General features: G+C 52.8%; 2 protein-coding genes across 5 annotated transcripts in view; one reads left to right on the forward strand and one right to left on the reverse strand.

Moving 5' to 3' along the window:
• B3GAT1 (beta-1,3-glucuronyltransferase 1) overlaps positions 1–1,677 on the forward strand; it is an 80,522-nt gene extending 78,845 nt beyond the window's left edge. For all 3 annotated transcript variants that reach the window (XM_073657323.1, XM_073657322.1, XM_073657321.1), the window contains one exon: positions 33–1,677. The gene's annotated coding sequence lies outside the window, so the exon portion shown is untranslated. The remainder of the gene's footprint in view (positions 1–32) is intronic.
• GLB1L2 (galactosidase beta 1 like 2) lies at positions 1,513–27,959 on the reverse strand. Of its 2 annotated transcripts, none has more exons than XM_073657319.1 (19): positions 27,814–27,959; positions 16,224–16,421; positions 15,764–15,832; positions 15,163–15,258; positions 14,768–14,876; positions 13,994–14,086; positions 12,642–12,723; positions 12,448–12,512; positions 11,711–11,795; positions 11,498–11,635; positions 11,095–11,175; positions 9,030–9,136; positions 8,610–8,756; positions 8,181–8,252; positions 7,570–7,648; positions 7,070–7,157; positions 3,021–3,132; positions 2,547–2,663; positions 1,513–2,283 (listed from the first exon to the last, which is right to left on the reverse strand). In XM_073657319.1, exons 1-19 carry the CDS (start codon positions 27,882–27,884, stop codon positions 2,197–2,199), a joined length of 1,896 nt encoding a protein of 631 aa, XP_073513420.1. In that variant the 5' UTR covers positions 27,885–27,959; the 3' UTR covers positions 1,513–2,196. The 2 variants fall into 2 exon arrangements, with proteins under 2 accessions (XP_073513420.1, XP_073513421.1); XM_073657320.1 differs by lacking the exon at positions 27,814–27,959 and adding an exon at positions 16,546–16,643.

The raw sequence follows: 27,959 nt of genomic DNA on the forward strand, positions 1-27,959 counted from the left end.
ACGTCTCCCCCCCGTATTCTCTCTCCGTATAGGGGCAGAATTCCTGATTACTGATCGCCGCCCGGGCCTCTAAAGAAGGAAACTTTGAGGACGAGTTCTCCTCCCGCAGTGATCGCCCCCCGGTTTGCACAGGACTCCATGTGTATGTTATATTTTCCTACAAGCACAGCACATGTGATGAAAGACAAACGCGGAGAAAGGAGGAAGCTGCGTCCTCTCGCACAGGACCCCCTCCCCCCCCCCCCCCCCCCCGTCCCACTCTGTGCTCCCGCTGGTCAGTGACGTCCTCCAGACTGAGCCCCCCACGTCCGTGTCCACCCCATCACCAGCGGCGCTGCTCACTGACCTTACTGCAGGTGCTGCCATCTGCTGGTCATTCCATGAAATGGTTGAATTCATCACTTCTACCTGGATTATCGCCTTACTGACGGTTTCCTAGCTTTGGTAATATTTACCAATGATTCTCCAAGCTCATATCAATTTACTGCAGCAAATAATAAAAAAAAAAAAATGATTCAGTATGCAGACGTGAAACCTTTCATCCTGATAAAACGACCAGCGCAAACGATATAATAATTCCAACTATTGGCCGGGCTGGAACCAGCGGGTGGAGGGCAGAGACCGTACTAATGAAGTCCTGATCAAGGCCTGGGGGTCCCAGTCTAGGTCTTGCTGTGGGGCCCCTCGTTTAGTGTTGGAAGCACGAAGCGTCCACCATGGAGTAATCCTACTCGCTCAGTAACCAGCCGCAGTGTTTGCCGATAAGTGACCGCCATCAGAGGGCGCTATCACTACTAGATTTCTTGCACCCCCTTTTGGCTACAATGATCAATTTTCTTCCTGATCCTAAAAAAAAAACCGAGAGACCTTTCTGCCAGCCGTCCTTGTGCAGATGCGACAAGTATTTATTTAGTTTTTTTTTGGAAAAGATTATTTTTTTTTTTATGCATATTTCAAATGGAAAAAAAGTTTGTGCAAAGTTTCTTGTTTGCTGCAAATTGTATGAAAAGGTTCTAGAAATAATCAGAATGCAAATCTTCAGGGTTGCGGCGATACCGGGCTGCGATATGGGGGCAGTGCCAGAGGCAATCATGGAGCAGTGTGGGGTATTATCGGTGGTCTGAAACCTGCGGCGCTCCAGGGACTACAACCCCCAGCATGTGGCTGATACGTTGGAGCAGACAATCAGGGCAGGACAGAGATTTGTGCTGCATTGCCCAGAATGGGGACAACTGTAACAAACCCTCAGGTGTTAGTAGTATTCAACCTGATTGACTTTAAAAAGGTTAAAACCCAACATATAAAGTGGTCACTCGTGGGACCCCCACCGATCCTGGGTCTCTAAAACGTCCCCGACAGAACACAGCAGTGGACTGATAGGATCTGATGAGAGTTGTCTACCGGGGGACGTTCATTTCTGACCAAGAATTGAACTCGGCGACTTTATAAATTAAAAAAAAAAAAAGGGAAAACCCTTTTTATTACTATAAAATGACTGGAAACGACGCAACGTTCATCATTAAATACGACCCTTTTATCTAGAAATAACTTATAAAATACAATATTACATAATCATTGCACACATTTTACCCACTGGACCCTGAGAGCAGCAGATTTTTTTGCTTTTAAAATTATTAAAAAAAAATCTGTTTAAAAAAAAAAAAAGAAAAAAAAGTTCCAGATATTAGGAAGACGTCTGAGTTTGGATTGTTCTTGTTCTTCTGTTTCTTATTGAGTGATATCAGAACCCCAGACCGGAACCTGTCAGGAAGACGACATCATGGAGGGCAGCGACCGTGTCCTGCGGGGTGGGATTTAGTTTTCTTACCAGTGTGGCAACAACTAAGCCACGGACCTGCCGTAGTCCGGGGTATAGAGGAGATGGACGGACAGAGAGATGGATGGACTGGAGGTTGGCTGGACGGACAGAGATGGACTGGAGGTCGGCTGGGCGGACAGAGAGATGGATGGACTGGAGGTCGGCTGGACGGACAGAGAGATGGATGGACTGGAGGTCGGCTGAGCGGACAGAGAGATGGATGGACTGGAGGTCGGCTGGACGGACAGAGATGGAGGAACTGGAGGTCGGCTGGACGGACAGAGATGGAGGAACTGGAGGTCGGCTGGGCGGACAGAACACACTGGCTGTCTTTCACTACTTCCCAGTTGCTCCTCGTACAAGACCAGTTGCTCCAGTTAATCCACATACTGGGTCCTTCCTAGATGAGGTGAATCCACAGAATATAACGAGCTGCCGACTTCTTGTTCTTCAAACATTGTTATCTGCAAAACACAGGTGGGGTGACAATCTTATTAGGGGTCCTCATTGGGTTCTCTAGTGATCTGTCTGGGAATTTACAGGAAGGCGCTCACATCTGTCCCTGCCCCCAGTGCACAGACTGGAGGGTCACTGCTTTAAAAAGCCAGCTGGGGCCAGGAGACTGAGACCCCCGAGAGCTTAGATACTCTATGTAGAGGTGTAACATGAACCCATGACCCCGACTTTGAGGGGGGGACCGGTGTCCGGAGAATATGACGCTACTCACTGCATTGACTCCTAGCCATAGCCAGGACCCTGGTAGATAAAGCGTCTCTTGGGGGCCGAAATCCCAGTATCGGCCCAGGTTCTTCCCATTTACAAACACCACTCCTTTCTTCCATCCCTGCAACAGAGAACAAAGCAGACGAGTGCTCGGGTCAGAACATACAAGAATGGGGAGGACAGGACGGAGGTCACATCGGGTCAGAAAATCTATGCATATAGGAGAGCAGACACGAGGGGGACGCACGTAGCCGGAGACTGATGCATATCCGTCCTGTGCACTGAATTATTGTATAGCGGTAGAATGATCATGTATATTGGAGCCCGGCCCGGTCACACCGCTGAGTGCTGGACCCAACCACCAAATAATAAAGGCCACATCTCAGTGGGTCAGATTTCAGGACCCCCTTGTCACCTTTGCACCGTGTTCTGGGGATCAGGGGAGTTACTGACCCCTGCAGATAATTCACAGATTTACCTTCATAGACAGGAAGGTGTCCCCCGGGGCGTAGTTCACCTGCAGCGCTCCCTGGCAGAACACCGGACCCGTCTTCTCCTCGCTCACATCCGACCACTGGATGTCGTCCAGACTTGTACAAAACAAAGGGAGAAGGTGACACCATGTAGTGTGGACCTGCCCTGCGATCCAGCTGCAATACCCCCATAGAGCGGCACAGACCCTGCGCCCGGTGCCCTGCCGTAAAGCCACGCCGCAGTTTCCATAAAGCGGAATGTAAAAGTCTGGGCACCCCTGGTGAAAATCACTGTTATTGTGAATAGTTCAAGGGGTATTCCCATCTCCAAGATCCTAATGATAATAATATTAGCAAATACCTCCAATTAGAAATGTAGTACAGTTCTTCTGATTTGCTAGGTCTCTTTCCTCATGTGCAGTCACTGTGGGACCTTAGGTATCCATGGTTACGACCACTAGCAACTAGCTAACTATCACTATATCAGTGGTCGTAACCGTTGGATACCTAAAGTCCTGCAATGGCTGCACATGAGTAAAGAGACCTAGCAAATTAGAAAAACTATACTACATTTCTAATTGGAGGCATTTGCTAATATTATCATTACACCTACTACATATTGGGATAGGATCCTTGAGATGGGAATACCCCTTTAAGCAAGTTGAAGATTAAATGATCTGTAAAAGGCCTAAAAGGTAAAGATGACACATTTCCTTTGTATTTTAGGCAAAAAAAAATAAAATAATAATTTTCATATTTTACATTTTAAAAATTACAAAAAGGGAAATGGACCAATGTGAAAGTTTGTGCACCCTGCGTGGTTAGCACCTAATAGCGCCCCCTTTTGCATAACTTGTAAACACTTTTTGTAGCCAGACAAGAGCCTTTCAATTCTTGTTTGAGGGATTTTCATCCGTTCTTTCTTGGAGAATTCTTCCAGTTCTGTGAGATTCCCGGGGCGTCTTGCATCATTTTCAATGATGTTCAGATCAGGGGACTGTGAGGGCCATTGTAAAACCTTCAGCTTGCGCCTTTTGAGGTCTATTGTGGATTTTGACCTGTGTTTAGGATCATTCTCCATTTGTAGAAGCCATCCTCTTTTCATCTTCAGCTTTGCACAAATATGGCTTTCATGGAAGAGTCATCAGTAGTGATGAGCGAGCGTGTTCTGCTAACCTTTTCGGCGAGCACGTTCGGGTGCTCGCCGAGTATTTTGGTGTGCTTGGCGTTTTATTCATTATTGCTGCGCCTGCAAGTGTCACTTGCAGGCGCAGCGACAATGAATGAAACGCCGAGCGCGCCAAAATACTCGGCGAGCACCCGAACGTGCTCGCCGAAAACGTTAGCAGAACACGCTCGCTCATCACTACTGATGACTCTTCCATGAAGGCCATATTTGTGCAGGTGTCTCTGAACAGTAGAACAATGTACCACAACTCCAGAGTCTGCTAAATCTTTGTAAAGGTCTTTTGCAGTCAAGTGGGGGTTGTGATTTGCCTCTCTAGCAATCCTACGAGCAGCTCTCATTGAAATTCTGCTTGGTCTTCCAGACCTTATCTTGACCTCCACTGTTCCTGGTAACTTCCATTTCTTAAATACATTTCGAACTGAGGAAAGAGCAACTTAAAAGATTTACTATCTTCTTATAGAAAAAAAAAAAAAAATCGCAGCCACTCATTTGCATAATGAGGGGGGAAGCCGTGTGGCTGCTCTGTAGCGTCAGAGCCGCAGCAGCTCCTCATCATGGGCACATACCCTAACAGGCTAATTAAGGTCTGAAACCTTGGTACAAAATACAAAGGAAATGTGTCATCTGTAACTTTAGGCCTTTTAGATCATTTCATCTTCAACTTGCTTAACTGTTCACAAAAACAGGAATTTTGACCAGGGGGTGCAAAAACTTTTACATGCGACTGTATGCTAGTGCCAGTCTGTAGATCCACGGCAGCTTCCATATACCGGTGCCGCTTTCTCTGGGTTGGGAAAGCAAGAGGCAACTGGAGCTTTATAAATGCAAGTAGAAAAGTTCTTTATTGAATCCATATTTAAAATCATAAAGAGTCGTATAAAGTACATTAAAATGCTATGTGCTCAGACCAGAAGCAGACACCCCGACGAGTATCCAGCCCAGGGAAGTAGAAATATTACAATGCAAAGCAGTATAAAAGTTTTAAAGTCTGCAAGTCCACACATAACAAGCTAGCACAGAAAAAACTTTTTGAATGAAGTCTATGAAGAGGGGCAGTCAATGCTGCTATAATGCCCCACAGATGGCCAGAGCTAAGGAGCAAAAAATAGTGACCCTCAAAAAGTGTGGTGCCAAGGGTGTAAGCAAAATTGGACTTGTAGTAAGACACTTACCCAGAGGCTGGAAACCCCCCAATGGAATGAAAAGGTGCTGTTTAGAGCTTCCCAACGCGCGTTACTTTTTCAAGGGAAGGTACTAAAATCGCCCCTCCAGGACCTTTAAGTAATCGAGGCAACCGGTCACATGAATTGTCACGTAACCGGTAACAGGCCAATGGCGCTGCTTGGAGTGGCGCATGCGCGTCCGGCAGGCGACGCCCACCCGCCGCACTCCCGGCAGTCAAGCCCGTGGGGTGCTCGCACCGCAGCCAGCCAGCAAAGCCGGCTGGCGCAGTGCACGCGCGGGCATAGAGACACCGAGAGTCCTTTACCAAATTGACCATTTTTATGTTATTTCCCTTCTCCTGTCCCCCTGTTTTTCTCTTCCCTTTCCTTACTTACATATCTTGCATTTTTTCTTTTGGTTTGTATTCTATTTTTCTCCCTTTTTCGTTATTATCTGTGGTTTTGGGGTCCGTTTTCTTTGTGTTATCGCCCCATTTTATGTATTGTTTTTTTATGAGGGTTTCTGTTGATTAATATTTTTAATCTCTTTCATTTAGGACCTTTTTTGTCTCCGATTATTGGTCTTTACAAGCAACCCAGTATTCCCTCTCACACTGTAGATCACCTCCGGGATGATCGACTTTGAGGGGGTTCATAAACCATTCTTCAAGATTGATACCTATTTTCTCCCCGTTCTGTGGAACAAATCAAGAATTGATGCTCTTATTTTGTATTTCTTTCTATTTATTTGTTCCACTTTTAATATAAATGGGGTTTTTGTTCCGGTTATGCACTGTCAGTGCAATTATATTTTATGGATAATGTTTTTGTTTACCATTGGTGGCGCTGTGGAGCGCATGCGCCTCCTGCGGTCGCGTCCCCCTGCCGCCTGTCGGTGTCTCTATGCCCGCGCGTGCACTGCGCCAGCTGGCTTTGCTGGCTGGCTGCGGTGCGAGCACCCCACGGGCTTGACTGCTGGGAGTGCGGCGGGTGGGCGTCGCCTGCCGGACGCGCATGCGCCACTCCAAGCAGCGCCATTGGCCTGTTACCGGTCACGTGACAATTCATGTGACCGTTTGCCTCGGTTACTTAAAGGTCCTGGAGGGGCGATTTTAGTACCTTCCCTTGAAAAAGCAACGCACGGTCAACGCGAAACGCGCGTTGGGAAGCTCTAAACAGCACCTTTCCATTCCATTGGGGGGTTTCCAGCCTCTGGGTAAGTGTCTTACTACTGCTTTGCATTGTAGTATTTCTTCTTCCCTGGGCTGGATACTGGTCGGGGTGTCTGCTTCTGTTCTGAGCACATCGCATTTTAATGTACTTTATATGACTCTTTATGATTTAAATATGTATTCAATAAAGAACTTTTCTACTTGCATTTATAAAGCTCCAGTTGCCTCTTGCTTTCACATGCATTTTGGAGTTATGCTGCTGTAGTGGCACACTACCGCCTATAGGCGTTGATGTACCTCCAGCCATCATGTATCTGGATTTTATGCTATTAATTTCTCTGGGATGGGCAGCCCAGTGGAAATTCAGAACCATCCACTGACCCAGTGGCGGGTAATCATCCCTGCCGTTTACCCGCCACTGCAGCCGCCATATTGGTCCTAGAAAAGGCGGCTCCAGCACTTGGAAACAGGGAATGGGATAAAAGCAGAGCGCGGGGTCCATGTATGGCACGGGCGGTCACCGCTCTCACCTGCTGATGAAGGTCGAGTTCATATCCAGACTGTAGATCTTATAATTCCTCAGGGGAACATCTCGCAGAAAAACGTCACCAACAAGACCTGAGAATGGCGAGCAAAAGGAGAGACGAGGAAGAAGATTAATGCCGGACCGTCAGATGGCGGCTGCGCCCTCACTCTGCTCCTGCAGGGACCTTTGGGCCTAGGGGAACGGGGTGGGTATAACATGTAGGCGCTGTGCCACCGCCGATGCTCCGCAGTCCCTTTAATCACGGATCGGTCAGGAGCCGGGCTGTCACCAATCCTGATGACTTTAAACCCCTTTAATAACAAGTGTGAGCAGGGAGTGCCCCCCAGGGGGTGACTACAGGTAGACAGAGGATGGGAGTTATCAGTAGATGAAATGATGGGCAGAGTTGTTCATATCCAGATGATGCATGTACAGGGATGACCTCTAGAACTACAGGGACCTGTAGTCCCCCAGACAGCCGTACGCTGCTTCTTCCTTAGATACCTTTGCGCTGATCATTTATTCTGACTCCGTAATTGACTCGTCCGCAGTTTTCTACTAATATTCGCAGCTTTCTGTAGCCCTGGAGCAGAAGTGAGATCAGAATTAGTTCTCATGATGTTATATATATAAAACTCTGCGACTTCCGTCACACCGGCTCCAACTGCTCAAGAGGAATGGTGCCATTCACTGACGGCAAGCAGAGGCGGACACCCCACCGTGGCCATTGCTCGTTAGTATGGCACCATGGCTTGTAGGGCCGGGCTTCCATATTCAGCGGTATTACCTATAGGACTGTGCCGCCATTGGTCACCATACACGGTGTTTGCAGTCACTGAATGGAAACACTCGGCTCACACCTCTGGGTTCACTCTCTGCAGCACAAGGAAGATCCCAGCCGTGCACGCGGAGGACAATGGCCGTGCAATATCCAGTAATACCTCAGTATTCCTGCAGCATTGTGCAGCCATTGTGGCCGCAGCGGAGAATCGGCCATGATGCCGTACTATATGCTTGAGAGGCTGAAACAGGGGTAGGGGCTGTCGGTGCGCTGCGGCTGTCGTACACACCTCTGGTCCTGTACACACACACAGACGTGACGGACGCAGACTTACCGGGACCTCCGCGATGTCCAGCTCCGTGTTCTTATAATCCACAAATCCCACCGACTGACCGCTGACAAAAACCTGCAAAACCAAGAGGGACCTGTCACACTGAATATGCACAGGACGACCACTAGATGGTGCAGGAACGCTGCCAAGAAGCCAGAGCGGCCGAGACACCAGTCCAATCACTGAGCTGAGCCCTTGTAAATGGCACAAGCCGCTGAGCTGAATGATTGGCAGCAGCGCTGTTGCTGTGACATAATCACATCGTTATCAATAACAGAGACAGTGGCAGCCCCAGACATTCAGTGCTGGACCCGGGGAGGATGAGTAAAGCACAGTGGAGTTAGTATTTTACTGTGAACTGCGCCTCAAAACAAAACTTTTTACGATACCAGAAATCTCTTTAAGGGGTTAAAATGTGAAGTGAGTCGTCACCTGAGCACGGTCACGGACATTTCCTCTAGTCTGGAACTTTCCGCCGCCGTATATGACGGTCTCGTACAGGGTGTAGCCGTAGGACTGGCCGTTTCCTTCGTTCACCGGCAGGTTCTCCATGTTCACTGGGAGCTCAGATTTATACGGCTGCAGATACAGAAGTCACCGGGTTATATCTTGTGCTATAAACTGTCCACCGTTTTGTGTACACAGCTCCAACATCACCATCTATAGAATCCAGGAGCCGAGGGAGAGGAGCCGCTTAAGTCAGCAGGATCAGACCACACCGTGCCAGGAAACATAAGTCCGCACCGGGGCGGCGTCTCCTCTACCGTCACATCCTGGGTATATATAACGGACGACCCCAGCGGGTGGAGTATATATATATATCCTGTGTGCCGGGCCGCACAGATCTCCTACCTCTCCGATCAGATGTAACGAGTCCCACAAGGACAGGCTGCGCTTCAGAGTCACGGCCCCATATGTGGACTTCGTGATCAGAGCCGGCGGCGGAGGCAGAGGTGCGGCTGCGAGGAAAAAAATATATATTACAGTCTTCATTGTTAATGGTGAGAGGACAGAGACTATGGGACCCCAACTTGCGAGTTATACCCCAAAGATGACATCCGAGGTCGTTACTCTATTCTATAGATTGCGCCACAACTACAGGAACATGCAACTATGGCGGCCAAACCTGCCAATCTCTGGGGGAAAAGATGACTGTCCGATGTGTGGGGGTCCCAGAATTTCCCCAGCAGATCAAAAGTGGGCAGTGTGGATTCAAACATCCGATTAATATTGTTCCCCAGGAAGATGAGCCACCTCCAGAGGAGAGCGGGTGAGGGTAGCGAGGGGGAGATTGAGGAGGGGTCTGGACGGAGGAGGGGTGACGGAGGCAGAGGGGACGGAGGAGTAGGGGAGGCAGAGAGGTCAGGGAGGGGGACAGAGGGGAAGGAGGAGGCAGAGGGGACAGGGGAGAGGTCAGGGAGGGAGGCAGAGAGGACGGAGGAGTGGGGGAGGCAGAGAGGTTGGAGGAGAGGTCAGGGAGGGGGACAGAGGAGGCAGAGGGGACAGGGGAGAGGTCAGGGAGGGGGGCAAAGGGGAGACGTCAGGGAAGGGGGCAGAGAGGACGGAGGCAGAGGGGACAGAGGAGAGGTCAGGAGACGGAGGCAGAAGGGACAGAGGCGAGGTCAGGGGACGGAGGCAGAAGGGACAGAGGCGAGGTCAGGGGACGGAGGCAGAAGGGACAGAGGCGAGGTCAGGGGACGGAGGCAGAAGGGACAGAGGCGAGGTCAGGGGACGGAGGCAGAAGGGACAGAGGCGAGGTCAGGGGACGGAGGTAGAAGGGACAGAGGCGAGGTCAGGGGACGGAGGCAGAAGGGACAGAGGCGAGGTCAGGGGACGGAGGCAGAAGGGACAGAGGCGAGGTCAGGGGACGGAGGCAGAAGGGACAGAGGCGAGGTCAGGGGACGGAGGCAGAAGGGACAGAGGCGAGGTCAGGGGACGGAGGCAGAAGGGACAGAGGAGAGGTCAGGGGACGGAGGCAGAAGGGACAAAGGAGAGGTCAGGGGACGGAGGCAGAAGGGACAGAGGAGAGGTCAGGGGACGGAGGCAGAAGGGACAGAGGCGAGGTCAGGGGACGGAGGCAGAAGGGACAGAGGCGAGGTCAGGGGACGGAGGCAGAAGGGACAGAGGCGAGGTCAGGGGACGGAGGCAGAAGGGACAGAGGCGAGGTCAGGGGACGGAGGCAGAAGGGACAGAGGCGAGGTCAGGGGACGGAGGCAGAAGGGACAGAGGAGAGGTCAGGGGACGGAGGCAGAAGGGACAGAGGAGAGGTCAGGGGACGGAGGCAGAAGGGACAGAGGAGAGGTCAGGGGACGGAGGCAGAAGGGACAGAGGAGAGGTCAGGGGACGGAGGCAGAAGGGACAGAGGAGAGGTCAGGGGACGGAGGCAGAAGGGACAGAGGAGAGGTCAGGGGACGGAGGCAGAAGGGACAGAGGAGAGGTCAGGGGACGGAGGCAGAAGGGACAGAGGAGAGGTCAGGGGACGGAGGCAGAAGGGACAGAGGAGAGGTCAGGGGACGGAGGCAGAAGGGACACAGGAGAGGTCAGGGAAGACAGAGGGGATGGAGGAGGTGTCCGAACGGAGGAGTGGGGGAGGCAGAGGGGACGGAGGAGGGGTCCGGTGGAGTGAGTGAGACAGAGGAGATGGGGGAGGGGTTCGGACTGAGGAGTGAGGGAGGCAGAGGGGACAGAGGAGGGATCTGGAAGGAGGATTGAAGGAGGCAGAGGGGAAAGTGAGCTGATAGGACAAAGGGTCCAAAGGAATGAGGGCACAGAGGGAGGATGGGACGGAAGGGAGACTGAAGGGTCCGGCAGCGGATTGTCTTTGCCGAGTGTTTGGCCGACAGCTATCTTCTATGTATTAATGTAGCGCCAGGTAGAACTACTCCCCCCAACATGGCAGGAGGGAGGCCTTACTTACTATACTGTTTGCTGAACAATTCCCGCAGTTTGAAGTACTTGGAGGTGTAATCTCCGGCCTCGGTCAGCGGAGCGTCGTAATCTGGACAGAAGAGGCATTAATAACATATCATATAACATAGCGCCATATAATGTGGTCTCCTATCGGGGATTAACCCTTTATGCACAATTATCACTGATCGTATTCAGAAGGACTTCTTAATCCCATGCAACTTCTCCCCTGATATCAGTGCCGCGCTCCTGTCCATGTTTGATAATGACTGTGGGGGAGCGGTCCGGAGTGTAGGGAGCCGGGGATTTTGGGGAGAACTAAATGTTCATGAAGGTAACACAGAGCCCTAGTAAGTGTGATAGATGGCGTCCCACCCTCCGGGATCGCCGTCCCTCCAGCACTTCGTCCTCACCGTAACTGGTGACATCGGCGCGGTATTCGTGGAAGTGCAGCGCTCCGTTCATGAATCCAAAGTTGGTGCCGCCATGAAACATGTAGAGGTTAATGGAGGCCCCTTTAGTCAGCACGTCGGACACGGTGGAAACCATCTCTGGAAAGACAGAACTTGTACTGAACGGACTCGGACCTCTGTAAATGGACCAACGATCACAGAATCGCTACTCACGGTCAACATCAAAGACGTGATGATCTCCTCCCCAGTAGTCAAACCACCCGGTCCAATACTCCATCACCATCACCGGCTTGTTACCCTGTAAGGGCGAGAGAGCCGTCATTACACTCACCGAGGCGACCCTACATCTGTGGGGAGGAGGTAGCGAGTCTCCTCGTCTTAGGGTTCGATAGACATTAGTATTGTCTGGAGTGGCAGGACAATCTGCTATTTGCCCTGTTTTTACCAGCACAATGATGTCTTGTGCAGTTCCTCCATTACTCCTCCTGGAAATGAATGAACAAACAAGAGTGCGACCATTTTCCATATTGACAAGGGGAATGGTAACACCCTGGTTTCAATCTTTCTCCCGACATTTCCAGGAGTAATAACAGAGGAAAGCAAAGTCCTGAGATAAGATGCCTCTGCAAGTATTTACTAAGAGAGACGCGTCAGGAGACAAAGTGTGCAAGAGTTAACTCATGGGAATGTGATGGCCATATTACTGCTGTAAGTCCAGGCCGACCACAACTATACGCGACGCTGATAGTCAGGGCTTGTGGTCATAATACGGCTGATAGCGCAAGCACGGGCTAAACGCCAGCAGGTATATAGCAGAACTGCGGATACGATCTCTGGTCGGCCGGCGGAGCTGTCGTCATCCCTGTGTACTCATGTGCTGCAATGTTTGCCGACCACTTGTACATTTTCCACCTGCGTTCAGTAGGAAGCGCCCGACACGAGTGCGTTACCTGGATGGACTCCAGATAGGTGAAGAGGACAGGCTCAATCTTCTGGAAATTGATGGTGGCCAGGACTGTGCAAGAGAAAAGCAAAAGTTATAAAAAGGAGAAATACATCTGCACCATCAAGGTAACGGGGGAATTTATTGCAAACCAAAGTCGCCATTAGGAGTAAAAAGTAAAATCTAGACGTCCCCTCCTACCTCCTTCCATACTGCCCGAGCTGATCCCATCCTTATTGTCGGAGGTCAGTAACGTTTCCACAATGCCGCGGCGTAGCAGAGCCTGCAGCGACAATGTGCATATTAAGGAGAACCCTGATATTTACTGAAAACGAATGGATGTCGCCATATTGAATGCTTGTAAAAGTATAAAATTATTATGTGCATATGGGGCTGGGAAGTTATTATTTATTATAATCGTTATTAATTCCCAACTTCATATGCACATAAAAGAAATGAGGAAAAAAAGCAAAACAATAAGACAATTCAGTGCTCCACCCGGCTACTTTACCTCTTGGAGATGCGGCCATTTTTTATTTTTTTCTGACTACTAAGTGCTGTAACTTTTGCATTTTACCTTCCCTACGGCCACAAGACCGTTGTTAAAATATCTATATTATACTGTTTGTTTATTGGGCGTTGCTTTACGGCGTTCACCTCGCAGTTACAATAACCTGGTAACTTTGTTTGTCCCTTTGTACATTTTGTTCTACGGGTGAGTCCGCTTATAAAACCAAGTTTATAGAGTATTTCATCATATTTTTAGAGCTATAACTTTTTTATTTTCCCAGAGCTATGTGAGGGACTTCTTTTGCGCTGTCGTTTTTACGGATACCATTTCGGGGTCCGTATTCTGATCTTTTTTTTTTTAGGAGGAGGCAGAGTTACGAAGAACAGTGAATCTGGAATGGTGACATTCGCCGTTTAATTAGTTTGGACAATTATGCATGTGGTGATACTAAATATATTCTTTATTTTTTTTTTTTTATTAATCCCCCTGGAAGAATTGATCACTTATTCACAATACACTGCAATGCTGTAATCTTACAGTGTAATGTAAAAGTGACGATCCCCGGCCACACGATGGGCGACAGAATGGACGTACGCCGCAGTTACTGCCTATTAAATACCGCCGTCGGGTGTAAGAGCAGCGGGCGAGGGCTCGGCTGCAGCGGTCAGGGCTCGGCTGCAGCGGTCACGTGTGGCAGATCATTGCTGAGGTGACGTACATGAAGACCGGAGCGGCAGGAAGGGATTCAGCAGGTAAGTAAAGCTGCTTTCGTCATTATCTCGTCCTCCCAAGCAAAAAGTTCTACAACTTTCTAATAAACTTTTCTTGTGGATTCCTATATAAATCTGCCTGACACATTGCAGCAAACCATCAGCGCTTTCTCCACACTGGACACTTGTGCTACTTCTCAGCTGAGATCGGGGCTGGAGTCTGATACACTGACAGCAATCGGGGATTTTGAAAATGCAGAAGGGATTAAAGGTCACAGATGATGGCGTTGACGGAGAGGCTGGACGCCATGACAGTAGGACGCCGCACTCACCGTCTTTATGAACTCCATGTAGTTGGCGTCCTTGGCGTACGAACCGTACTCGTTCTCCACCTGCACCGCGATTATCGGGCCTCCTCTGGTGTACTGCGGAGGCAGAGACGCGGTTTACATTTACAATTCATATAAAATATCCCGTCTCTTCCATCCTGGGCAGATTTAGGATTGAACAGTGGGGGGGGGGGGGGGACATGATGTGAATAAGCCCCGTCCCCCTGCTCTGATAATCGAGAGACATGAACGGACCCCATCATGGAAAATACTACAACCGTATACTGCCGATCCATACATACATCATCAGAAAGGTGTGTGAAGGGGGCTGGCTGCTGATGTTAATGGCCAAGCCAGCCCCCTTCTTCATCACAGCTGATGTACAGACATAGGAGGGAGCTGAATGATGACGATTCATCGATTTGGCCCCCAAACTAGCCAGTGCCGACCCCCGGCCTGGAGGAGAAAATTCTTCAGAGGGAAGTGTAAGGTGTAAGGGTCGGCGCACACAGGATGTATAAGCAGTGGATTTATATGCAGTGGATTTTATGGGTGGAAAATTCGCTGTGTATTACGATAGCAGCATAGTGGATGAGATTGCACAAAACCGAGATCCGCAGCAAAAAGTGAGATGTGCTGCAGAATTTCCGACCGCAAAATCTGCATCGGGAAATTGTGCGGAGGACATGTCCCGGGGGAGCGTACCCCAATACCAGTCACCAGAAGGAAAGCGGCTCCCTTATCCCAGAGCCGTCAATATGATGAATGTGCACCCACCTGATGTCGGACCACCCTGGGAAGCAGATGATCGAAGTAAGCCTCGGTGGCCTCAGCGAAGCCCTTGTAGGTGGTCCGCAGCTGCATGTCCTTGTCCTGTAGTAACCAGCTGGGAGACACAGACAGTGAGCGTTACCGGACCTTGCACCGGGACCTGAACACCGGGAATCTCATTTACAAACTCTGGGGGTCCTGGCTCAGATTGTTCTGCCCCGAGAAGAAACGACTGGACGTCCCCAGAGCCCTAAAGTCTCTCCTGCTTCCATCTCAATATCTGGTCCTGTGGTGATATCACCTCGAGCACTTGGCTGCCCTGGGGGTCCGGCCTTCTCCGGGGGCAGACACATGGCTGTCGGATACTCAGCGTCGCAGCTGATCTCTGCGCGTGAACTCACCTCGGCAGCCCCCCGAGATCCCATTCTGAACAGATATAGGGTCCCGGACGTAAAATCACCCATAATCCCACCTCAGCTGCTGTGTCCAAATATGACCTGTAGGGGGCAGAGGAGATGACGATATTGAGTCACTGCAACGAGCCATTATATGACTAATATGTGGAGATCAGAAGCGGAGGAGGAAAATCAGAAATTCTGGTCGATTCGTAAAGTGACCGACGAGCGACTGGACGCTTCTCATGTGTCGCCCCCTGCTGGTGTCCTCGGCTTCTCCTCCGGCTCCAGAGGTGCGTCTAGTCCGAGCCTCCTGTGATGGCTGTAGGGAGGGACGGGTGAGACCTCTGCGCCTCCTGTGTCACTGCTACAGGAGAGGAACGTTGACCTGTACAGGAGGAGGAAAGCGGAGGAGACCAGCGAGGGGGAGGCGATATATGAGAAAAGTCCGGAGACCCCCATACACATTAGACTGTTGTCTGATCCCCCGATATTGGCAGGATTGGCCTCACTGTCTCCTCGGTTCATGCATTAATGGCTGATAACAGAGTACAATAGACTGTACACAGATGAGACGGGAGGTAGACGGCTGCGGATGTGACATTACCTGAGGTCCAGATTTCCAGAGAAGTCAAACTTGCCCCTCTGCGGCTCGTGCAGGTTCCAGGACACGTACCTAGGGCACATAAAGGGTTCGGTTACTGATCGGATACATCACAAGAGATACAGGAGTGGTATCACACAGCAGTGCATTGTGGGAGCTAAAGATGCCCCTATCCCTCAGCAGCGGTCCGTGGTCTCCTCACTCCCCCCATACACATGAAGGCTCCTTCTCTGGGGAGTTGGGGGGTCACCGTACACCAGATGGTTGGGCAGCCCGGCTGGTCACCTTCATGTGTACGGGGGCCATAAGTTCATAGGTCACAGACAGAATCTGGACCAGAATTCGTATCAGATCGGAGACCAAACTTCCAAAAAAGTGAACGGAGAGGAGGACTGATGACCATGTGACACCGTGCTAGCCTGTCATTGGCTGCGTTCCCCATATGCCGCCATGTGGTACGTACGTTGTGAGCGTGTTCAGCCCGCAGGCCTTCATCTTCATCATCCGATCCTTCCAGTATTCTCTGGGGGTCCGGAAATAGTGCATAGACCCTCCCAGAATCCTCAGCGGCTCGCCCTCCAGCAGGAACTGCCCATTCTCTGCCCGCAGACCCTTATGGTGGCTCCACATCCTGAAGGAGAAGGAGTCCTGGAGGTACGGCCTGCGGGCGAGCACAGCGTTACTGGAAATACTCTGTGCTGCTGGGAACCACACTGCTCCCCTGTACACGAATCAGCGCTCTGGACACATCACTGCCCCATATACAGTACAGTATGTCACCTTACTGTAAGCGGAGACGCCCCCGGCCTGCACCGAGCGCACACAATCTGCACCGCCAAGGACTCTGCACTATTCAACTCATTTCTTATCTTGGAAGTCAATGTCCAAGGCGTCTATGGCCTCCCAGACATTAACAGGTTAATCAGAGGCAAAATCAGTAACAATGGGCGTGCCGGAGATAGGGGAGCACGGCGCCCCTCACTGACTATGGGCCTGCCGGAGATAGCAGAGCACGGCGCCCCTCACTGACTATGGGCCTGCCGGAGATAGCAGAGCAAAGCGCCCCTCACTGACTATGGGCCTGCCGGAGATAGCAGAGCACGGCGCCCCTCACTGACTATGGGCCTGCCGGAGATAGCAGAGCACGGCGCCCCTCACTGACTATGGGCCTGCCGGAGATAGCAGAGCACGGCGCCCCTCACGGACTATGGGCATGCCGGAGATAGCGGAGCACGGCGCCCCTCACTGACTATGGGCCTGCCGGAGATAGCAGAGCACGGCGCCCCTCACTGACTATGGGCGTGCCGGAGATAGCGGAGCACGGCGCTCCTCACTGACTATGGGCCTGCCGGAGATAGCGGAGCACGGCGCTCCTCACTGACTATGGGCCTGCCGGAGATAGCAGAGCACGGCGCCCCTCACCGACTATGGGCCTGCCGGAGATAGCAGAGCACGGCGCCCCTCACCGACTATGGGCCTGCCGGAGATAGCGGAGCACGGCGCTCCTCACTGACTATGGGCCTGCCGGAGATAGCAGAGCACGGCGCCCCTCACCGACTATGGGCCTGCCGGAGATAGCGGAGCACGGCGCTCCTCACTGACTATGGGCCTGCCGGAGATAGCAGAGCACGGCGCCCCTCACCGACTATGGGCCTGCCGGAGATAGCGGAGCACGGCGCCCCTCACCGACTATGGGCCTGCCGGAGATAGCGGAGCACGGCGCCCCTCACTGACTATGGGCCTGCCGGAGATAGCAGAGCACGGCGCCCCTCACTGACTATGGGCCTGCCAGAGATAGGGGAGCACGGCGCCCCTCACTGACTATGGGCCTGCCAGAGATAGCGGAGCACGGTGCCCGTCACTGACTATGGGCCTGCCGGAGATAGGGGAGCACGGCGCCCCTCACTGACTATGGGCCTGCCGGAGATAGCGGAGCACGGCGCTCCTCACCGACTATGGGCCTGCCGGAGATAGCGGAGCACGGCGCTCCTCACCGGCTATGAGCCTAATACATAGACATCAGAGCCGCCTTTGTTTTGGCCACCGGTGGGGTCTCAGCACCCGGACACCATCACATAAAGCTTCTGTCTGGTCTCCAGCGTTGGCCAGAAGTCTTTTACGTTGCGGTTTAATGTTCAATATTAACCCCTCCAGTCACGAGGTCAACCGTACAGGCGATTTCCCAGCGCTGCCGTCCCTGGTGGTGATAGGCGGTGACCAGCAGCGCGAATATTGACATTTCCAGTGGAAAGATCCGCTTCATAGAACGGCTAGAGAAAGCAGTGCTGAGCCGGGATTCAAGTGCAACAAAGCATCAGCTGTGAAGCATGAGGGCTGGAAGAGAGGCAGACTAATACTGGAGGAGGGGAGACTTGTGCGCAGCGGCCGAGCGTAAGCACCATTATTAGCGAGAAAATATCCAAATTACAGAGTACGACGTATAAACACATTACATGCCTCTCCGGGGGGCCACAGATCGCAGGCTGGCGGGGACTGATGTACTGACGAGAGTGGGGGGTGAGAAGGGGACCCGAAGCGCACTGACGGGATCAGGGTACCAGACGCGCACTGACGGGAGTGGGGGGGGGGAGAAGGGGACCCGACGCGCACTGACGGGAGCGGAGGGGACGGGAGGGGACCCCACACGCACTGACGGGAGTGGGGGGGGGGGACCCGACGCGCACTGACGGGAGCGGAGGGGACCCCACACGCACTGACGGGAGCGGGGGGGGGGGGGAGCCGACGTGCACACTGACGAGAGCGGGGGAGGGAGAAGGGGACCCGATGCGCACTGACGGGAGCGGGGGACCAGACGCACACTGACGGGAGTGGGGGGGGGGGGGAGAAGAAGGGGACCCGACGCGCACTGACGAGAGCGGAGGGGGGGGGGGGGGACCCCACACGCACTGACGGGAGTGAGGGGGGGGGAGGGGACCCGACGCGCACTGACGGGAGCGGAGGGGACCCCACACGCACTGATGGGAGCAGGGGGGGAGGGAGGGGAGCCGACGTGCACACTGACGAGAGCGGGGGAGGGAGAAGGGGACCCGATGCGCACTGACGGGAGCGGGGGACCCGACGCACACTGACGGGAGTGGGGGGGGGGGGGAGAAGGGGACCCGACGCGCACTGACGGGAGCGGGGGGGGGAGAGAGAAGGGGACCCGACGCGCACTGACGGGAGCGGGGGGGGGGGGAGAGAAGGGGAGCCGTCACACACTGAGGGGAGCGGGGGGGGGGGGAGAGAAGGGGAGCCGTCACACACTGAGGGGAGCGGGGAGGGAAGGGGGGGAGAGAAGGGGACCCGACGCGCACTGACGGGAGCGAGGGGGGGGGGGAAGTGGACCTGACGCGCACTAAAGACTAAAGGGAGCGGGGGGGGGGACAGAAGGGGACCTGAAGCGCATTGTTGGCGGGGGCGGGGGGTAGAGAAGGGGACCCGACGTGCACTGGCGGGAGCAGGGGAGGAGGAGAAGGGGACCCGACGCGCACTGACTGGAGCGGGGGGAGAGAAAGGGACCCGACGCGCACTGATGGGAGAGAAGGGGGGGGGAGAGAAGGGGAGCCGACGCGCACTGATGGGAGAGAAGGGGGGGGAGAGAAGGGGAGCCGACACGTACTGACGGGAGCGTGGGGGAGGAGGAGGGGACCCGACACGCAATGTCAGGAGTGGGGGGGGCGGGACCCAACGAGCAGTGATGGGGGCGGGGGAAGAAGGGGCACGCAGTCCAGGGAGGTGTGGAGATAAATATGAATAGTTTATGTAATTGCCCTCTAAGTCCAGAGGGTCCGCAGCCGCTACTGACAGGTGATTACAGGTCAGTGACAGTCTCCATTCTCCCTGGTTGGCAGTCAGCATTACGGGGGTCAGCCTGGTTCTGTGCCCGGTCACTGCCCCCTTCTATTGTGACTTGTACCCAGGGACGCCGTATACAGGAGACATATATATGGTTTCCTGTCATTAATACATTTCCACGCAGAGAGCAGGATCTGTGGGTATAACGAGCGTGGTCCCTGAAGATGGGAAGGAAGACAAAGGGACAGACTGATCTGTACCATCCCTAAACCCAGGGAGGAAGGGATGGCGGGGGTTGTAGTGTTCATATACCACCGATCACCTAGCAAAGCGGTCAGCAACCTTCAGCGCCCCAGCTGTAGCCTGTCCAGGCATGCTGGGAGTTGTAGTTCCACAGCAGGTGGAATAAAGAGTGTATAGCAGTGTAAAGAAAGTCTTTTGCATATTCATGAAGCAGGAGGCTCTGGATAAACAGAAGTAGACACCATGAAGTGTCACGGTGGGGAGAGATAATGGCACCTGTGCAATATCAGCTCCTTTCTCAAGGGGTGATATTAAAGAGTGACGCAATCTCAAGGTAAAAAAAAAATCTAAGTTACTCACCGGTTATGAAATTTTCCCTTCACCCATGAAAGCACACCTGATAGAGGAGTCGCCCACCCAGGATAGGAAACCCACTGAAATAAAAGGCTGGCATCCTGCCCCGCATCAGATGGGTTACAGAGCATGAGAGGACCCCTAAACAGTAATAGGCACATACAGGCACAAAATTATCCCCACACTCTTAAAACCAATCATTTAACTTAGATAGGGCACCCAAAACCGGTGACAGGGGGGGGATGTAAGGGGGCTGTCAAGGGCTCTGGAAAATCCCATTACCGACGAGTAACTTTTTTTCCCTTTTTTTCCCTTCCCCAGTGATAGCACCACCTGAGAGATTTATAGAGAATAACAATCCACCTTAGGGAAGGACCACCGCCTGCTGAGGAGGATAAGTGCAGCTTGTAGTGTCTGTAGAAGGAGAGGACCAAATTGCTGCTTTACACATCTGCTGAATGGACACCTCCACCTTCCCTGCCCAAGAGGACACGATTGCTCCAGTGGAATGACAGGTTATCCTTCTGGAACGGACACATTACTAGCATAATAAGCGACCCTAACATACCTCACTTAAGGTGCCCCTCGAGAGTTTAAACCCTTCCCTGGTCCCCCTGGAAAGAAACAAACAATGATTGGCTCTTCCTCCTCTTTTTTAGTTGCTTCCAAGTATTTAATTAGAGTCCTTCTATAGTCCAGCTCCTGGATTTCTTCCTCCCTTTGGTTCTTAGTCAAAAAAGGAGGGAAGTACAAACTCCTGACTCCTATGGAATCTCCTGCCCACTTTTGGTAGATCGGAAGGATGGGGTTTCAAACTATTCTATCCTCAAATTTCTGAGTAAATGGGGGATTAATTGCTAAAGCCTAAATGTCGTTGACTCTACGAGCTGCTGCTGTTAATGCCACCAGGATCACTGCATTTAAGGTGAGAGTCTTAAAGGAGAACTCCTGCAAAGGCTCAAAGGGACTTTTGGTCAATGCTTCCCATACTAAATTCAATCCCAGGGAGGACTCTTAGGTCTTAACCAGTCCCTAGTCCCATCACAGGACTTACCAAAGCTAGTTCACATCTTTCTAACTACCATGGAACTTGGAAGCCACCTTAGGAAGATAGCGTAGTTCCAGAGTCTGCCTATCTTCTAGGATATCTGTAAGCAGAGGATTGACTGACAAAGTCAGGGCCACCAGGACGAAAGTCTTTAGTATGAAGAAGTCCAATCCATGGGTTCAAACGAAGACTTGTTAGATCCCACCGGATTCAGATCCCATCTTTGGATTGGAAGTGGCCTAGATCCAAAGCTCACTTTCAGATTCCATGCTGTTAAATGCAGGTTGGACACTGATTCAGAAATTCCCACTTTAGATGAGGCGCTGTTTAAAAGATAAAAGGTGAGACTCCGCCATCCGAAATATCTAATCAGACAGTGTCATAACAGATCTCGGCAGAGTTCCCCCCACTAATGGTTTATGTAAGCTACAGTTACCCTACTGTATGACAAGACCTTTACAAGGTGACCTTGTATAGATGAAAGGAGCTTTCTCATATACTGCCTTATTGCCAAGAGCTTCTTTGGGTTAGAGGAACTGCATCTTTCCTTGCAACTCACGGCTGTAACCGCGCAGTACTGGAAAGTAGGAGGTCAGAGTATCTAACGCCGATATTGCCTTCCTTAGGGTTGTGGCCAGACGGCTTAATCATTTTGACACTTAGCAGGACAGGACATCTTGTCCCTTGGGAGACAACAACTCTGATTCAGTGAGTCTATGAGAAGACGAGGGAAGACCAGCACGAGGGAAGACCAGCACGCTTAGGTTCTAATCTTGATTTTGTCCCCAACTCTGCTGAGCTCTGCACGATGTGCCCATAATCAAGAAATCGTTGAGATAAATTATCACCAATGCTTCTTCCTTCTATAATCTCCCTAAAGCCTTAAGGGCCCACTGGCAACTGAAGGGAAAGACCCAAAAATGAAAGCCTGATTTCTCATTTTATGCTGAGAACTAGTCTCAGAAACTTTGGTGTTCCATGTGAATTGGATCGTGATAGTACACGTCCTTCAAAGGGGTTGTCCAGTCCAAACCGATAAGTCTGCAGTCCCTCTGTGTGACTGCAGACTTATGAATCCCCCAGTGCACTGTGGGCTGCAGGGATTCGCCGGCTTCAGACCCCAGAACGGAAGGTATGCATGAGTTATACTACTCTCGGCCAGTGGGCGCATCCTCGCTTCCATACACTAGACAGGGCATGGCCTCGGCTCTATACAAGCTCATCTTAGCCAGACTGTTGAAAAGCAGAGCACACTGGATGTGTCTTGGAGCTCAACAGAGAGACATACCAGAGACTTTCCCTGAGCACAGTCTACACAGCGACGTGTGCAGAGAACTAGTATCAGTGGTTGCTATGGACAACAGCTGTTGAGTGTGATCACGCTGGGGCTAGCTCAGCCGTGTATGAGTAGTCAGGATCTGCTCTGTTCAGTTAATACCTGGAAAAGGCCAGGATTTTATGTTTATGACCTCTGTGCAACCTGTGGAAAGCAAAAAACTGCACTTGTTTGGCACAAACCCATACTGGCTGTGTGAAAGCTACCTAATGCCTCCTACGTCAGAGTGGAGAAGCTCTTCTATCACCTGCTTCTCCAATCATCATCCAATACTGGTCCAACAGGTATCTCACCGAGCATCAGCCAGGAACGCTGCCGCCCTCAGTCTCATAGTAATGGTGGGTGGGATCTCATCACCTGCTGTCTTAATATTTAGCATCTGATGGCCACTAACCCCCTGAATCTGGCAACTGTGCAGTGAACGGTCGCGGAACTTTGTTTTGTCAGACCTTAACTAGTTATGCAACCAGTACTTTTACTATGAGGCGCAGCGAGGCACAGAATCAGACTTTCATTTAAAAAAGTAATCCCTCTGAATTCAGGATAAACATCCACCCTGAGTGATACATCTCAATTGCTAGACTAGCCCCATCCGAAGGAGCCAAGTAATGATGCGGAGGGCAGCCTCCCAGAGACCATGTGCTGTATTAGCACCATGTGTCGTCCCATGGATGGAGCAGTCAGACTGGTGCTGGTCCGGTGAACAACAGTGAAAACATCGCCTGCTACGGATGAGCCTGCTATGCCGCTGCTGCGCCTGCTACTGATGCGCCTGCTATGCCACTGCTGCGCCTGCTACTGCTGGCCTGCTAGGTTGCTGCTGCGCCTGCTACTGCTGCGCCTGCTAGGTCGCTGCTGCGCCTGCTACTGCTGCGCCTGCTAGGTCGCTGCTGCGCCTGCTACTGATGCGCCTGCTATGCCGCTGCTGCGCCTGCTACTGATGCGCCTGCTATGCCACTGCTGCGCCTGCTACTGCTGGCCTGCTAGGTCGCTGCTGCGCCTGCTACTGCTGCGCCTGCTAGGTCGCTGCTGCGCCTGCTACTGCTGCGCCTGCTAGGTCGCTGCTGCGCCTGCTACTGATGCGCCTGCTATGCCGCTGCTGCGCCTGCTACTGCTGCGCCTGCTATGCCGCTGCTGCGCCTGCTACTGCTGCGCCTGCTTTGCCGCTGCTGCGCCTGCTACTGCTGCGCCTGCTATGCCGCTGCTGCGCCTGCTACTGCTGGCCTGCTAGGTCGCTGCTGCGCCTGCTACTGATGCGCCTGCTATGCCGCTGCTGCGCCTGCTACTGCTGCGCCTGCTTTGCCGCTGCTGCGCCTGCTACTGCTGCGCCTGCTAGGTCGCTGCTGCGCCTGCTACTGCTGCGCCTGCTATGCCGCTGCTGCGCCTGCTACTGCTGGCCTGCTAGGTCGCTGCTGCGCCTGCTACTGATGCGCCTGCTATGCCACTGCTGCGCCTGCTACTGCTGCGCCTGCTAGGTCGCTGCTGCGCCTGCTACTGATGCGCCTGCTATGCCGCTGCTGTGCCTGCTACTGCTGCGCCTGCTAGGTCGCTGCTGCGCCTGCTACTTCTGCGCCTGCTACTGATGCGCCTGCTACTGATGCGCCTGCTACTGCTGGCCTGCTAGGTCGCTGCTGCGCCTGCTACTGCTGCGCCTGCTAGGTCGCTGCTGCGCCTGCTACTGCTGCGTCTGCTTTGCCGCTGCTGCGCCTGCTACTGCTGCTGCGCCTGCTACTGATGCGCCTGCTATGCCGCTGCTGCGCCTGCTACTGCTGGCCTGCTAGGTCGCTGCTGCGCCTGCTACTGCTGCGCCTGCTAGGTCGCTGCTGCGCCTGCTACTGCTGCGCCTGCTACTGCTGCGCCTGCTAGGTCGCTGCTGCGCCTGCTACTGATGCGCCTGCTAGGTCGCTGCTGCACCTGCTACTGCTGCGCCTGCTTTGCCGCTGCTGCGCCTGCTACTGCTGCGCCTGCTAGGTCGCTGCTGCGCCTGCTACTGCTGCGCCTGCTAGGTCGCTGCTGCACCTGCTACTGCTGCGCCTGCTAGGTCGCTGCTGCGCCTGCTAGGTCGCTGCTGCGTCTGCTACTGCTGCGCCTGCTAGGTCGCTGCTGCGTCTGCTACTGCTGCGCCTGCTAGGTCGCTGCTGCACCTGCTACGCCTGCTTTGCCGCTGCTGCGCCTGCTACTGCTGCGCCTGCTTTGCCGCTGCTGCGCCTGCTACTGCTGCGCCTGCTTTGCCGCTGCTGCGCCTGCTACTGCTGCGCCTGCTACTGATGCGTCTGCTTTGCCGCTGCTGCGCCTGCTACTGATGCGTCTGCTTTGCCGCTGCTGCGCCTGCTACTGATGCGTCTGCTTTGCCGCTGCTGCGCCTGCTACTGATGCGTCTGCTTTGCCGCTGCTGCGCCTGCTACTGATGCGTCTGCTTTGCCGCTGCTGCGCCTGCTACTGATGCGTCTGCTTTGCCGCTGCTGCGCCTGCTACTGATGCGTCTGCTTTGCCGCTGCTGCTGCCGTGGTTCGGTTTCTCCATGTAATGTTGGGGAGGGCTGGAGCATGAATGCTCTTACCGCAGTCCACTCTCATTTTCAAATGAGGCGTCCCGCACAGCCTTCTCTCTGCCTCCACTGGAAGCGAAGATATCACTTTCGGTTCAGGTCACTCGGCACACTATTCATCAGGACACGTCATCTTGTGGCACGTCCAGTCCACTTCACTCGGCACGCTCATCATCATCGTGGGCTGTATGCATAACTGAGCTGGCTCGGAGGACCAAAACCCTCTACTGCCAGTTCCCCTTCACTTGGCGCGCTCATCGTCAGGATGCACCATCTTGTGGCGTGCTGTGCACAGACCCAAGCAGGCATGACGGACAGAGATCATCCTGGAGCCTCCGCCGCTCGCCTACAGCACCAGCATTCAAGCCCTGTGGTGACGCCTCCGGGACCCAGCACACTGGTGCCACGGCCAGGTAAACCGCTCTTCCAGCCACTGGGTCAGGCCTGGGACCTTCTATCATCTTGAGGTCTCCCAAGGTCTCAAAACCAAACTGATTTAGGGGAGAGGTGCCGGCCTTTTATTTCAGTGGGTTTACTGTACTGGATGAGCGGATCCTCGCTCAGGTTGTGCTGTCTTGGGTGAAGGGAAAACGCTTATTCCCGGGGATGTAATTATGGAGGTAGCAGGTGTGAGAACGTCTCTGGTGGAAGCAGCAGCCGGTGTCCCCCCGGGAGGGCGCTCTGCGGAGAAGGATGACGGATGCAGCAGAGCCCACACCGCGCACTGGAGAAAATACGCAGCATGTGGGGATACAAACACAGTGACACCGGGCAGCCGGCCGCAGGCAGACCTTCCAATATGCCACAGACCCCCAGGAGCAAAACAACCATGAAATAATTTATAACAAACCACAGAGAGAACTTTTTTTTTAAGTAACTTTTCTTTTTAGAACTTGTGGTTTTTGTTGTTTTTTGCACTAAATTCCTCAAAATCGTGCAAGCGGCTTGTGAATTTTGCAGCATATCAAAAATTACCTTTTTCTTTAACAAAGGGCGGCGTGATCGGGGCGGGCAGCATACGGGCCATGGTGGCTCTGCGTCTCTGTGGTGGTCTGTGGGGCTATGATCCTAGAGATCTCCTTTTAGGGGCCCTATGAGTAAATCTATTGCACCATCGACCAGATGCAAATTCCGCCTGCGACATTTGCATGGGATTACATGACACTTTGGTGCAGAGAGCATCCGGCAGGAACAGATCACAGGTCACAGCGATAATGGGGGGGGGGGGGTGACAGGAAGGGTCATAGGACAGAGGACAGGCAGCCTCTCCCCCATACAAGGACCCAGCCCAGCACAAAATCCAACCTCCACCACAAGGGGTTAAACAAGACAATATCATCTAATATCGGAGGACTGGAGGGCTCATCCATGATACAGGAGCATGTGTCATCCAAAACAACCAATCAATTCCTGATTACAAGATCTCTGATTGCGGTCAGTCAAGAAGCACTTTTCTGCTTACAGTCCTGATTTAGTCTTGCTCACAGCTGAGGGTTTGGTACAATTGTATCCAGTCCGGACAATTCTCTGCCACATAATCCATTTGGGTTCATAGAACATATAAACCCTCATTCAAGACATACAGTACACTGGTCACCGGACTGCCGCCAGTGAGGTCACCGGACTGCCGCCAGTGAGGTCACATTAGATTACATGTTTTCATGCAGTGTAACAGCCGCTAATCAGGGGAATAAATTGGGAATGACCGAACTGCCGGATCCATTCTGCTCTGTAGGTCTCTGTTTACACATCGGCATAAACACAAAATGTGCAGGGAAAGAGGACACTGATTTCTGCACAGGTGGGCGGCGGGGCAGGAAATCTCACGCTGCAAATCTCCACAATGCAGACAAAAAGCCGTACGGAAATGATCCCGCCAGTCCTGTTCGTGTCAGCGGTGATTGGATGGATTGATATTAGTTTTAACAAGAATCTTCGCATCTGGGGAGGAGCTGAATTCAGGTGACCGGAGCGGGCGCTCCTCGCTCAATATGTCACTAACAACAGAGAGGACGCGCCCACCACCTGACAAGACGAAGGGCGCCTACCAGAGTGGAGTCTTCTGTCCCCGATGCACTGAGCAGCAAGCACGGCATTACTACAACTGTAACAAACCCTCAGCTGTGAGAAATACACGTTCTGCACAGGTTTTTCATATATTGACATTCACTGACAGCAAGCAACAATCCAAAACACATCAGTGGAGCAGGTTGTCATGACGACAGTGACCATTTAAAAGGAGCAGTTCAGATTTGGCAACCTAAATTCCTAAATTGTGGGGGATTAACCGTATAGCTCCAGATGATTGGTGGGGGGTCCTGTCTATAGTCTACACGCCGTCCTATCACTAAGAACCTCAGCTCCGCAAAGAAAGTTACGGGGACAAAAGGAGGAATTTTTTTTTTTTTTTTTATAAATTAAAAAAAATAAAAATGCCCCCCCCCCCCACCTTTAAAACCCCACAAGTTTGGTGTCGCCGTAGTCGCCCTGACCTGGAGAATCCGAGTCATTATCACCGCACAATTTCCAGAAAAGGAGGGAAAAAAAAACAACTAAAACACACTGGTCATGAAGGGGTTAAAGCCTCCTGCGACCCCCATAACTGCCTGTGGGGAGACTGATGATGGGGGTTGTTGCTGTCACTGCCCGGAGCCTGTGGGGAGACTGATGATGGGGGTTGTTGCTGTCACTGCCCGGAGCACAACCCCCAGCAGAGGCAGCCGTGTTACCTGAGGACCACGAAGGCCGCCAGGAGCAGCAGGCACAGGACGCCCAGCCGCCGGCGCTGCTCCCGCCTCATCTCTCCGCCACCGCCACCGCCGCCGAAAACCGCCACTTCCGGGTCACCATGGCAACTCCAAGCGGACCTCTCACA

The sequence above is a fragment of the Phyllobates terribilis genome, unplaced genomic scaffold (genome assembly GCF_046119375.1).
Source record: "Phyllobates terribilis strain yellow unplaced genomic scaffold, ASM4611937v1 Scaffold_12__6_contigs__length_324123572, whole genome shotgun sequence".
Taxonomy (NCBI): Eukaryota; Metazoa; Chordata; class Amphibia; order Anura; family Dendrobatidae; genus Phyllobates; species Phyllobates terribilis.